Source organism: Dipodomys merriami, unplaced genomic scaffold, assembly GCF_024711535.1.
Source record: "Dipodomys merriami isolate MVZ:Mamm:240054 unplaced genomic scaffold, mDipMer1.0.p SCAF_2, whole genome shotgun sequence".
NCBI classification, from domain to species: Eukaryota; Metazoa; Chordata; class Mammalia; order Rodentia; family Heteromyidae; genus Dipodomys; species Dipodomys merriami.
The window spans coordinates 101,143,159-101,158,085 of record NW_027203381.1 but is presented as its reverse complement, the minus strand read 5'-3'; the positions used below and the strand labels follow the sequence as shown (position 1 = coordinate 101,158,085).

At 36.7% G+C, this 14,927-nt stretch overlaps 1 protein-coding gene across 13 annotated transcripts in view; it reads left to right on the top strand.

Annotated features, from left to right (window-relative positions):
• Positions 1-14,927, top strand: part of Robo2 (roundabout guidance receptor 2) — a 1,450,478-nt gene that overhangs the window by 1,279,705 nt on the left and 155,846 nt on the right. For all 13 annotated transcript variants that reach the window (XM_070030464.1, XM_070030463.1, XM_070030462.1 and 10 more), the window contains 2 exons: positions 8,457-8,614; positions 12,443-12,563. In XM_070030464.1, coding sequence (XP_069886565.1) covers positions 8,457-8,614; positions 12,443-12,563 — 279 coding nt within the window. The remainder of the gene's footprint in view (positions 1-8,456; positions 8,615-12,442; positions 12,564-14,927) is intronic.

Here is a 14,927-nt window from a genome sequence, read left to right as displayed (position 1 = left end):
CAACATTCAAACCAGGACAGTTTCAGGAAAGCCAGACTGGTTTGATCTTCTTCCTTCCATAACTGGATGTGGTCTGTGCATTGAAAAGTGTTACCATCTCTTCTTTGATTTCTACATTATAATACTAAATCTATAATAACTAGAGCAAGAGCTCAGTGTGTTGAGTTCAATTCCTAGTGTTGGCACATGAGCGTGTGCACACACAAACAGTATCTGTATCATGTATCATTACACAACTCTTTGGTCATATAGAAGATATTTTTTCAGAAGAAATGTATAAAATTCCTTCTAGCTATTTGAGCTAAGGAGAAGGAAGTGAGATTTTACTGCCTATAAACAGTATTCAAAGCAAGCAATTAATATTTTGAGCATAGAAATAGACATTGGTGATTAAGATCAAATGTAAATTTTAAAAATATGACTCTTGAACTGTCATGATTAGGCCTAAATAGTGGACATTTGGCAGGCTCTGTGGTAGATCTTACTTACCAGATTTTGATAGAATTCCAGGAAAAGGAATTGAAGGCATCACATCCAAAAGGTAGTTATCACCATATAGTGCATTTGTTCCTCACCTAACAAAGAAAAAAAGTGGCTATGTATGTTTGTTTTTCATCACTAAGCAGTCACAGTGTGGAAACTCCCCAGAATGAGGGCAATGAGGGAACCCAGATTTAAAATAAAGCCAGAGACTCAGTAGGTAATTATATTTATTCCCTTATTGCTAAGCCCATACTCTGTGGCTAGCCAAGAGTGATTCTAGTATATGACAGAAGGGAAGGATTAAAAAAGAAACACTCACTTAAAACAACTGTTTCTGACTTCCTAAATGACATGTTGATTTGATTTTTAAAATATTTAATCACTTTTGGAAAAAAAAAGTCATGCACCGATATTTTGATTGTGGGAACTCAGTGTTGCTTACACATTTAGAAGATACTCAGCATTTGTTGTTTAAAGTGTTTGTTTTCATGGAGGTATAAGGGGGCACAGTGGGCTTAGCATCAATAATGCATGAAATTGTGCTTTTCATGGGTAAACAAAACTAGTCGAGCACATTGTTTTCCAATCAATGTCAATGGTATCATATGCATTCTTTGACATAATTTAAATTTGGTCTTTAAAACATTTGAATTCATAAACAAAAAGTGCCTGGATAGGCTTCTTGCTTTCTCTTCTCCTGTCAAAACATGGTTATGCGTTTGAAGATTTGTGGTAGATGAGTAATGTGATGGCTGAATGTTAACTGCAGCATTCAGAAATCACTTGGTGGCAAAAGAAAAGACAAGTAGTAGAGCTTTGCAATAGGGTACAAGGGTGATAGAGAATTTTTTTATAATCAGTTGATTTAAAAATAAGCATGCTACAGTCTGGGTTAGGAAATACTTCAAGGTTCTTGTCATGTAGTAATCAAACAGGATATTTCCTGAAGAATATAAGATGTCAAGCTTCATCCATTCCAGCAAAATTCATGACAGCATAGAATAATTCTGATATTTTGTGATGTGGACATATGCAAATCCTAACACTGGGTAGGTTATACTGATGAGTCTGTAGACATATAAAATGTGGTTGTTTCTAAATATTAAAATTTCAGTTCAAGGTTATGGTAAGATTCATGTTTGTTATCTATATGGCACCTCCAGTGGGTATGGTTGCAAAATATCTTGTTAAAAACAAGTGAAATAATGGAAATCATCAATTTAACAGAATCAAGGAAAAGGCCCATGTAGGCATTATAATATACCTCTCTACGTCATTCAGAGATTTGTTGACTTTCAGACACAAGAGGAAAAGATAAAGCAACAGTAAGTAGTTTCAAAGTAACTAGCATTGGTGACAAGAAAGGTTAACCTTGACCTTCTTCTCTTTCCAACCCCCATTTCATCAGCAGGGGTGAGATTACTTTGAGACCTTGCCAATAGGTAATAAATAACACATAAATTCCAGGACACCCTTGCACTGTAGGGTACCCTAATGTGTAATAATCCTTAGACTATTGAGTTTATAACTCATGACATCTGGCAGTTACTTGGCATTGTAATTCCTGTTGATCATGCATATCAGAATACACCGTGGGAGAGAAATACTGGAGCAATAATGCCTTGCTGCTGAAATGACAGGAAGATGCTGCTGAGCCTGTATACCTTGGTGAATAGTGAATATTGGAATGTTATAAAAAAAAATACCTTCAGATAAGGACTAACATGGTGGGAAGAGAGTGGTAATCAGTTGGGACCCAGAATAAAGAAGCACATTAATATTTACTTGATAGGACAGGACTCTTCATTTTCTTTCTTCAAATTGACAAGTGGAGTTATCAGGCAAAAATGAATCTCGAAGTTTGAATTTAAATAAGCACTTACGTGCAGTTTAAATTTAAAGGTACCCTTAAACAGACTGAAGAAAAGTTTTATAAATATGTATATATTTACATATACTTATATGTTTATATATGCATAAGTATATATGCATATTAATTTATGTATGATAGCTGAACTTCAGCAATGTTCATTTTCTGTGGTCTAACAGTACAGGTACAGGGTGAATAAGAAAATAAGAACGGGTTGAAAAAATACTAGTGGACAAAGAATGTATTTATTCTACCACACCTCTCCAATAAAACATCCTGGTACCAGTTGCTCTAGCTGAAGACTTGAGGCTCAAGGGATGGAAGCCAGATTGAAAATCTAGTAGTAGACAGATGGCTATTAGTAATCATACTATAAGTGTAAATCATATAAAATTTGCATACTTTCTGGCCATCTATTTCTCTCTCTCTATGCAATCCATTTATCATCTCTATCTATCTATCTATCTATCTATCTATCTATCTATCTATCTATCTATCTATCTATCTATCTATCTATCTATCTATCCATCCATAATCTTGCAGCACTGTCTGACATTATTTTCTTGTCTTTTAAAGTTGCTTGTATAGCTCCAAAAGGAATGTATTATAACTTCTATTGGCCAGAGTTATAGGCCTTTTTTTGTGGACAATGCTGGATTTAGTACTAAATGGGAAGGTGTACAAAGACAGTTGCCTCGGGAGCAGAGCAGAACATTTGTGTTTCAGGTGGAGGATCAGGGGAGAGGAAGTTTTAGTTCTGCAGGAGAGGAACATAGCACCTTTAGTTTATATGCATTTCTGAATGTCATCTTTCTCAAGCACTGTATTTGAGCACAGTTTCTCACTTGTCCTTCTTTTCAAGCTATCTTTGAATCTGAAGAGATCAGTCTTAACATAAACAATTTTATGGACCAGGGCTCTTTAAGGGAAGGAAAAAAGAGGAACTGATTAAACATTAATTAGCCCCAATCCTCAACTTCCTCCTACACTAATGGATAGGGTTTGCAGATCCCTGTCAAATATCAGATGCTAGACTTTGCCAAAAATAGGACTTCCAAGTCTTGAAGCAATGCCAAACACTGGCTTCTTAGCTGAAAAGCAAAAAGAAATGATTGCCAGAGACAGGCCTCGAGTCTGCCATGGTCAGATGTCACCAGTTTGCTGTGCCACATGTGATCCCAGAGTTTATGAATGATCTCAACACTTGGTCCCCAAGGAGAACATATGCATTACAGAGGTTACGGATACAAATTACAGAGAGCACAATGTTTCCATGCAATTTCTAAGAATCCTTCAGCAAGTTTTAAACATTAATGGAAAACATGAAGGGAGACTTGGCACTCTTAGCGAGACTTCAAATTATTCTGTGGGTGAGGACGGAACAGAGCTAAAAAAAGGATTCAAGAATAAAGACTTGGCTAGGACACTCAGAGCTGGCCATTCCTCTTGTGTGAATTGTGTGTTTGTGTATTTTATTCCCTGCAGAATACCAGGCTTTGCAAAATGCTATGACTTGAAAATGAGCAAGTCACAGGGCAGTCTTGTTTATTCAACATGCTCCAATTCATACCACTGGTTTATCTGGATCATTTGCTGAGTGAATTTGCTTATACAGGGAGTCTTAGTGCGGGGTGGGGGGGAGGTTCCTGTCTCATTTAGGAATTGTCAGCAGGCTGCAGAGGTGCCAGTGTCAGCTTGCATAGCAGTAGCAGGATGTCTCCCCACTGATTTCTTTCATTCCTATTCCCCTTCTGAGCCGAAGAAGCCACTTGTAATGTGTCTCCCAGCATCAGATTGTATTTCCTAGTTAGCTGGAGGCTGACCTGTTCATTGTGATCACATTTATTTCTCTTTTATTAAAATATTAGTGTATGTTAATTGTGCAAAATAATTTCATTGTGTTCTTTCCATGCTTATGGATATGGATATGGATGTGTTGTACTCTGATCACACTCACTTCTTCCATTACTCTTTGTTAGCTATCCCATTCCCCTTTTAAAACAACTTTAACCATCATCACATTTGCTTGTACAAAATTGAAGTCATTTCATATAAAGGACAACTCTTTTTAAGATTTGTTTTTAAGTCCGTTAAAGTTCAAAAACATATGGGATTACTCTATATCAGTGAAGAGCTGTCATTTGGAAGGAAAAATTTAATGTAGGCTGGCATCAGTATGAAAAGGAACCAAATTAGAAAGTCCAGACTTAGCAGAGTCTTCAAGATTGACTGATTTATCTACCCATCTCACAGAGAACCCAGGTTTTTCTACCTCATATTCTACTGGGCATAATCTGATAAGGGACTCCATTTGGACTCCCCTGTTAGTGGCATGGCTGGCACTAACAGCTGTCTAGTTTGAGATAACATAGGGGATGTTCTGGAACCAAGGTCTTGACTTCTATGCCAGTTTGGACTATACCAAATTATTCCTCTTACTGCACATCGGTAGTTGTTGAAGTACTGTGTTGATTGGAAACAATATGTATCATTTGTAGGCTTAAGCATTTTAAAGGGTGGATATTTTCTCTGTTATCTTTAATTTATTTTAATGCTTACAATTATATACTATAATCTGTTGTACTAATTATGTTGGTTGCACAAAAATACACTGTTTACTTGAGTGACTACCTTCTGAGCCTTTTGAAGTATCCTCTTATTCACCTTTGGTTTTCAACTGCATCTAGTAAAGCTTACCATTATATTTCTTTTCAGATTACCTTTCTCATGATTAATTTAGCTTGTCTGGGTTGATATCTTTTTTTCCAGTGGTGTGGATGAATACATGTATCAATAACAGCATCACATTTCTAGTCATTTTGCAAAGTCTGTGATCACTGTGGCTCAAAAATCTATCTTCCCTGAGCAATTTATTTTGTATTTTCTTTTTATTGTCATTCTTAATTTATTTCAGTAAACTGAGATGGAAATGTCTTAGTGATACCTTTCACTACAAGAAATAAAGTCCAGATAAGTATCAGTTTAAGAGAAAAGAAGTCTTGGTTTTTGAAAGAGTGCAGTTGTGAGATAAAAGTAAAAGATGCAAGGTCTAAAACTACAAGTAAATACAAAGATTGCTTAGGGTGTATATTAGTTACCCATTGCTTTAAGTTATCACGAACTCTGGTGAAGGCAATGAGAGTCGTCAAGGGTCATTGGATTGAGGACCCCTGTGTCTTGCTGGGGGTTAGCTGGAAGCTGCCCTCAGATCCTTGCCATGTCGTTCTCTCCATTGGTAAATTGTTCCTTGCAAGCTCAGAGGTGTGTGTGTGTGTGTGTGAGAGAGAGAGAGAGAGAGAGAGAGAGAAGAGAGAGAGAGAGAGAGAGAGAGAGAGAGAGAGAGAGAGAGAGAGAGAGAGAGAGAGAGAGAGAGAGAGGGAGAGAGAGAGAGAGGGAGAGAGAGACAGACAGACAGACAGACAGACAGACAGAGAGACAGAGAGAGACAGAGAGAGACAGAGAGTGAGAGAGAATGTATGTGTGTGTCAGAAAGAGTGGGGAGAAAGAGAGAGATAATGAGGAAGAAGAAGAAAAGGAGAAAGAAGCAGGAGGAGGAGAAGGAGGAGGAGGTAGAAATGAAAGTCACAATCTAGTTTGCAATCTAGTTTCAAGAGTGAGATGCTATCACTTTATTTTTCTATTAAAAGATTTATTTGGATGGGTGCAAAGAGTCTGTATACATAAAGCAGTGTCACTAGGCAGAAATGAGTTAGCTGAGTTACATATGAACCCCAGAGAGCATATTACAAGTTGAAGAGGGTAACAGTACCAATTATACCATTATCTCACCCTACTCTCTGACTGAATAGTCTGAAAGCCTAAAATTACAGTTGATGTGGATTTCTTGGCTTCATGTGCAAATTGGAGTCATTTTCTTTCCTTTTATGCTGAATACATAAACATATGTTATATTGTTTAAGAATACTAGTCCATATAGTTTGTTATGATATTTTTTGTTTTTACTTCCTCATGTCCAAAGGTCTTTTAAAAAATTGGGTTATTGTGAATTGGTGTAACACTGACTCTGAATGATTTGATCTGGTCTTAAGTACCATTTGAGCTAAGGCTTTTTTGGCATGTTATTTGTTAGGAGACCAGAGCTGGGGAAGGCCCTTGAACTGGCCAGATGTGCTATTTTGGAACAGATTGAGGGTCTGCCAAAGTACCATTCAATGCCAATACCGGATATTGTAGTGTGTGTGTCCGGGGCCGGGGGGAGCAGGGGTGGTTGATCACCCTGTTACTGTGTTTTTGCACTTCTTACCATTGAATAAATAGGCAGCTGTTCTGTATTTAGAATAAAAATTAGTCACCAGCTTGCTCTCCCTGGAGGAAATACCTCCAAGAGAAAACCAGAGTGTTAACCCCTTCTCAGGGCTTACATGAATATCACATTTGAATGTTACCCCCTCCACCCCCTTAGCGCAATCAGAAGCAAAGCTTAAGCTTAGGAATCACACCTTTTTCTGCCAGTTAGTGAGAAGACTAAAAATGTGTACTTCTCAGTGCTAACACAGAACACATTTCCTTAGCAGTGAAAGCACTAAATTAATCCATTTATAAGCTGAGAATGAACAATTTGTGCAGAATGCTTTCTTACTGCTCCTTCAGAAGGAAATCAGGTTCTCTAATCTGCAAAAGGACCATGACTTCATTAAGACAGAAAACCATGTTAAAAGGATGTGTTACCAGAAAAAAGAAGAGAAAAGCCCTACAAGTCACTTAGTTGTTTTTCTAGGGCTATTTTCAGGACAGAGATTTTTATTTATTTGGAGAATGACAATTAACCTAGAGGCTTAGCACAGCAGAGACATAGAGTGGTGAAGTGGGTCTCATTATTAAACAGGGAAGGAAGCTGATTTGATTTAATCCTCATTTCAGTGGATGACTTATATCTCAGGCTAGCAGTAGCTGCTCAGTGTTTCTGTGTATGCATGCACATATGTGTATATATATATATATATGTGCATATGTACATGTCCACGTGCTCACATATATAGGCACAATATATTTTGCATTGGACCTAGATATGCCTAGGCCGGCTCTACACTTTTGAACTTTACAACAAAAGTGTCAGTATTGGAAAGTCCAAATAGGAAAAATGGATGCAGCTGTGAAAAGTAAAGACAGTTGAGAAATAGAGGACATGACCTGTTCTCTTACTTTATTTATTTATATTTTTTGGAAGTTTATCCTAAAATAGCCCTAGGCCTTGCTTGCTAAAGAAACCCAGTTTTCTGCAGTCTGAGATGCCAACTCATTTCTCCATCCTTTCCATCTTGCCAGGAGCAGAAAAGCACACTCTGATAGATAGGTGACATTTGGAGAGCCATGCATGCCAGATTTTTGGAGGTTACCACGGAGGTCCAACCTGCTGTTCTCCTTAATGAAAGGAGGGGAAAGTCAGACTGGCAAAATTGCTATAAGGGATATCTCTGTTTCGAATGTCACGCTGCCCAGATGTCACTCGGCAGGTGGAGAGGCAGAGAGAATGAAGATGGAGCCCTGTGTATGTGGGTGCTAGGGCGTTGCAGGGTGAACAATGAGCCTGTCTGAGACAGGGCAATGAAAACTGTGATCTTTTCAGTATTCATGTCACTGGGAAGGACTTTCTCAGAGTCTTCACTTCACTTCCTCTCATCAACTGACAGACCAACATGTTTACAAACCACTGGCATAGGACTTGATTTAGGTTTTAGTTTATCGGCGACATTGATTTGAATCTGCTTATGTATCTACATGTATATATACATACATTGTTTTTCTTTGTAGAAAACCAAAATTTACTACACAAAACCTTTCACAAGAGTGTTTTGCTATTAAGCACAAAAACTATCTCACAAATATTTCCAATCTCTTTACCTCCAGAATCGCCTCCTTTTGGGAACTGTATTTTAGAGCAAAGGTACATGAGCCTATTCCCCTATTGATAAGAAATTAATCTAGATCTGGAAAATTTTGGGGCCTGACTATGTTCTCTGGTGATATTTTAGTCTAGTTTTCTTTCTAGAACAAGTAGGTATGTCTTGAAGTTACCTTTGCAAGGAAAAAAAATGAAGTTATAGACACTGAGCTTTGTTTTGCTATGTTTGTGTTTCCTTAGTGTTGCGAGATGACTTTCGGCAAAACCCCACAGATGTTGTCGTGGCAGCTGGAGAGCCTGCAATCTTGGAATGCCAGCCTCCCAGGGGACACCCAGAACCCACCATCTACTGGAAGAAAGACAAAGTTCGAATCGATGACAAGGAAGAAAGAATAAGTGTGAGTTAAATGACAATGAAAGTCCAATAAAATTGAGTTTCTTATCTACAAGTCAAAGAGTTCATTCTCTAATTTATTAGAAATAAAATAATATTTAAATGCTTTTTTATCCTTTACATCTTACTGAAAGGATTTAAAAGCAAAATAATTGGGGAATTCCAAGAAACAAAAATGGTACAAATCAAGTGACTTTGATAAACTAATAATTTTACAACTTTATACATGTAAATATATCTTTGTGGTATGAAGCCCTCCCAAGAATTGTATTGGTGATTTATACTTTATACATGATACTTTTCACACTTTATTTACAAAAAAGTATAAATGATTAGTTATAAACCACATTAAGCCTGTCTCAGTTTACTACTTTTTTTTTTGGGGGGGGGGTCCAGTCCTGGGGCCTGAACTCTGGGCCTGGGCGCTGTCCCTCAGCTCTTCAGCTCAAGGCTAGCGCTCTACCACTTGAGCCACAGCGCCACTTCTGGCTTTTTTCTTTTTGCTTATCTGGTGCTGAGGATCGAGCCCACAGCCTCAGGCATGCAAGGCAAGCACTCTACCACTGAGCCAACTTCCCAGCCTCAGTTTACCACTTTTCAAAATATCAAGAGGAAATAATCTAAAGTGAGGCACAATTCACATTAATTTCAATCGTTCTGATGAAGTAGTTCTAGTGACAATAAAACCTCATCTGTGAATTACTTTTTAAAATATTGGTAATATAAATTAAGTGACTAATTCTGAAGTTTGGCACCTATGGATAAATAATCTGTTTTCAAAGGAAATTGATCAGGTTTATCAGCTGATAAAGATTCAAAATAAGAAAAGAACACCAAAATGTTATGATATAGAGCAGAGATGATGTAATCATTTTGAGTTTTTAGAGGATTCTGTTAATATTTGTTCATTTTTTTTTATAATTTCTAAACTTGAAATAGATATAGAAGGGGGTTACAATTAAACATTTCTATTTTTGTGTCCTATGCTTTTGAAAGGCTATGCATTTTGATCTTAGTAATAGTACAATTTTTAGATTCACTGTCATGAGTGAGACTAGTTTTACTTATTCTGCCCCATTTGAGTAAAGAACTGTGTGATTTCAAAATGTGGTATACGTATACAATGGAATTCTATGCCTCCATCAGAACGAATGACATCACCACATTTGTTAGGAAATGGAAAGTCTTGGAAAAAATTAGATTGAGTGAAGTAAGCCAGGCCCAAAGAAATGTAGGTCCCATGGTTTCCCTTATTTGCAATAACTACTATAAGTCTAGGACAAGCAGAAAAGGTCAAAAGCTATGTACATATGACTATGTACATATGACCATGAAACTCCAAGGTAGGGACACAAGTGGTTGTTTTTTCTTTCTTGCTATTGATTTAACGTATTTAAAATGTACTATGATATTTTTATTGTTCCTCTTGTATGTTCTTCCCCCACAGTATAATTCCTGTTTTCACTGTATGTGATGTTGGTACCCTCCATCATGTTGTATATACAATTTTCTAATTTGGGAAGGGGAAGGAAATAACAAAATGCTGAAACAAGAATATAGTTTGACCCATTGTAATAATAAGATGTACAAGACACTATGTTGAAAATGAACTTTACAACCTGGGGAAGGGAAAGAAGGTGGGAAGGTGGGGAAGGAAGTGGTAGTAGGGGAAAAACAAAGATGAAGGTAACAACATTGGATAGGAAATGTACTCATCACCTTACTCATGTAACTGTAACCCCTCTACACAGCATTTTTACAATAAAAAATATATTAAAAAAGAAAATCCATACAATTGAGTGCCTGTGACCTTTAAAAATATTCAGGTGCCAATGACTCATGCTACTCAAGAGGCTGAGATCTGAGGATCACAATTAAAAGAAAGCCTGGGCAGGAAAGTCCTTGAGAGTCTTTATCTCCAGTTAACCACCAAAAAGCTAGAAATGGAGCTATGGCTCAAGTTACAGAAGCCAGGCCCTTGAGTTCAAGTACCAGGATGGGCATACAATATTATCATTTATATATGTGTATATATATATATGTAATGCATTTATGTACATATGATATATACATGTATAATATACATATAAATATATACATATATAATATATATACATATAATATTCATATATATACTATTCTTTATAATATAGTACTATAATAACTAATATTATAATATATAAATAATAAAGCAGGGTTTCATTTGTGTACACATTTGAAATTACATCATAATATGGAACCAATAAGTTATGTAAATAATTGCAACATATATTGATATGCTTCTGACTTTGTTGTTAATATTGTGAAGTTTTTTGTTTGTTTTTCACCTTTGGCAAAGGGAACTTAAATATAATATGTTGAATACCAAACTTTTGAAAATGTCCTGTTTGGTTTTTGTTCTGTAGCAAACCATAACCAAAGTCATCTGTAGTATACAAAGGATTTCATCTAGACTAATTGCCTGGGAAGGTTGATACTCCTGCTCAGAGTTAGCTTTCATGAAGTCTGCTAGACTCTCTCATCCTTCTATGATCTGCTAAAGGTGATCTGGGCTCAACATCCTAGTCTTTCTTCTGATCTTTTAACTTTCCAGCAGGTTAGCTGGAAAGCTAACCTGAAGCAGGTTAGCTGCTTCTGTGGTCTCACCGCTCCTGCAGCAGGAGCAGCAGCAAGAGAAGACAAGTCCCAATGTTCCTTTTTCTTTACTTTGAAGTTTTATTCTATTGAAACATTTGCTTTGGTTTTATCGCTCAAATCAATCCATATTGCCAAGCTCAGCTTGATGATGAGGCAAAATTTCTTCTACAATAAATTTGTAAACTACCATTCTACCATACTGGGGAAAAATGAGGAGACAGATTGTTCATCTTTTCTCCAATGTGAAACAACAACAACAATAACAACAACAAAAACATTGAAATGCCCTTCCCATAACATGACAGATTTCCGAGTTTAAACTGACCATCATGAACACTAATCAGCATGAACACTAATCAGCCTATACAGAAAACTGCAATTTTAATTTCAGAAGTCTTTAAGAATTCCCAGTGACTGTCAAGATTATCAAAATAGATTAATACAAAAATGTTTTATAATTAGGAGTATAAGAGAACGATGAGTGATAATATGCTTGCTGACAGCCTAACTAATTTAATGTTCTCTTTTGTAATTGGACATTCTAATTTATTTCATTTTTCATTCAATGAATGCTTCTCATTCTACAAATGTGTAGGGAACATTTATCAGATGTTAATTATTTGTAATAAGTTGTCATTTTATAAAATTCAATAGTTTTCATCCAAACTATCCTACTTAAAACTTATTTCTTAAATGCAATTAAAATTAGACAGATGAGTAATATTAATACTTGAAATACCAAGTCCACAAAGTTTTTTTTACTATTGAGCTTACTTCCATATCCTGGCCTTTAAAGGTCCCCCAAAAATACTTAAGCTGAATTTCTTTATTCTTTCCAAAGCAGATACCTAGCACTGTCTGATGACAAATGGCAATAGCAGTTCCTTCAGTGGAATCTGAGGGTAAACACAAACCCTGGGATTTAGGAGATAGTCACCTCAGGAAACTCAGCAAATGGCTAGGCCAGAGAAAGGAAGGCTGCCATAAACAAAAGTATTCCTGAAGATGAAAAAATGGAGACTTTCACTGAAGGTGAATTTAAAAAGCACATATGAAAACACTAAAATAGAGGGAGAATCATTTTCTCTTAAACTGTTTCCTTTGGATAGTAAATTGTTCATCTAAATATTTAAAATTATTCATTATTTGACTTGTCTTTCTGTTTTCTTTTCTACTTTGGGTTTAATTTTAATAGATTCGTGGTGGCAAATTGATGATCTCCAATACCAGGAAGAGTGATGCAGGCATGTATACCTGTGTCGGGACCAATATGGTGGGCGAAAGAGATAGTGACCCAGCAGAACTGACTGTCTTTGGTAAGTCCCTCTTTTAAATTATAAATGGCTGTTTTGTGTCTAGTTTTTCTATATATTTAATGCTTTTCCTAACATTAGGTTTTTCATTTTTGTTTTTGTTTTTCTTTTGTGGGGCTTGAACTCTGGGCCTGGGCACTCTCACTGAGCTCTTCAGCTCAAGGCAAGCGCTCTACCACTTGAGCCACAGTGCACAGTGCCACTTCTGGTTTTCTGGTGGTTTGTTGATGATAAGAATCTCACAGATGTTCCTGCCCAGCCTGGCTTTGAACCACGATCCTCACATCTCAGCCTCCTGAGTAGCTGGGATTATTGACGTGAGTCACAGGTGCCTAGCTTTTTTGTCCTTCTTATGAAAACTGGTATCAGGCAATTTTTCTGAAACTTTAATTGCTCTATAGTTATTAGATTTTTGCTTTTTTTCTCAAAATGTAAAAAGAAATGTTCCCAAGTTTATTTGACATAATACATTTATCTAAAGTTTATCTTTCATATACTGATATTCCTATAAGATACTTCTACATAGTTATATATTTGTACACATATTGTAATGTATATACCCACTCCTATATGTATGTATATATATATATATATATATATGTATATCAAAATACAGTAACAAAAATTTTTACTAGTTCAGAATCGTGATTTTTCAGGGTGCAAAGACGATTGGGATTTTTTTTTTTTAAATATGATGCCAATCCTTGGGCTTGAACTCAGGGCCTAGATCTTGTCACTCAACCTCTTTCTATTCAAGTCCACTGCTCTGATGCTTGAGCCACAATTCCACTTTTTGAAAAAATCTTATTACATTTTTTTAATTGTGAAAATACCATACAGAGGAGTTACAATTACATGGGCAAGATAATGAGTACATTTCTTATCAAGCATTGTTGCCTTCTCCTGTGTTTCTCCTTCCCATCTCTTCCCATCTCCCACCCCCCACTCCCCATCCCACCCCCTACCTTGGCCAAAGTTGTAAAGTTCGATTTTCGACTTAACAATTTGTATATCTCATTGTTGCAATGGATCCACCTGTATCCCTAATTAAACGATTTGTTTTTTCCCTTCCCCTCCAAAAATTATACCAGCATCAAATACAGTGAAAACAGGGGTTATGCCGTGGGGGAGGGACATACAAACCAACAAAGAAATCATCTTATAAATATGTTAGGAAAAATAGCAAGAAAGAAAAACCATTTGAGTCCTTATCTTGGGGTTCATTTCACCTAACATCAATTTATCTGACCTTTTCTGCTTGTCAGACATATACTAGTTATTGCAAATAAGGGAAACCATGGGACCTATGGTTCTTTGGGCCCGGCTTACTTCACTTAATACAATTTTTTCCAAGTCTTTCCATTTCCTAAGAAGTGGGGCAATGTCATTCTTTCTGATGGAGGCATAGAATTCCATTGTGTATATATACCACATTTTCTTGATCCATTCATCTACTGAGGGGCATCTTGGTTGGTTCCATATCTTAGCTATGGTAAATAATGCTGCAGTAAACATAGTTGTGCTGGTAGCTTTTGTATGGTCTTGTTTGTGATCATTTTGGTAAATGCCCAAAAGTGGGATTGCTGGGTCATAGGGGAGCTCTATATGGAGTCTTTTGAGGAACCTCCATACTACTTTCCAAAGTGGTTGAACAAGTTTACACTCCCACCAACAATGCAATAGGGTTCCTTTCTGTCCACTTCTCCTCCAGCATCTGTTGCTAATAAAGTTCTTGATTTTTGCCATTCTAACTGGGGTGAGGTGGTATCTCAATGTTGTTTTGATTTGCATTTCTTTTATGGCTAGAGAGGTTGGGCATTTCTTCATGTGTCTATTGGCCATCCTACTTTCCTCTTCAGAGAAATTTCTCTTTATGTCTTTGGCCCTCTTATTTATTGGGCAGTTGTTTCTTTGAGGATTTGTTGTTGGGGGATTTACTTAGAAAGTGGCAAAACCTCCCATGCTCCTGGGTTGGAAGGATCAACATCGTGAAAATGGTAATACTTCCTAAGGCTATCTACAAATTCAATGCGATACCTATCAATATTCCAACCTCATTCTTCAAGAAAATAAAAGAGGCAATCCAAAAATTCATATGGAACAATAAAAGACCCTGAATAGCAAAAATGATCCTTAACAGAAAGAACACTGCTGGAGGAATTATCAATACCAAATTTCAAACTCCACTACAATGCCATAGTAATCAAAACAGCTTGGTACTGGCACAAGAACAGACCTCAGGACCAATGGAATAGAATTGAAAACCCAGAAATGAACCTAAAGACCTATAGCCATCTAATCTTCGATAAAGGAGCTAAAAAAATAGAATGGAAGAAAGACAGGCTCTTCAGTAAATGGTGCTGGCAA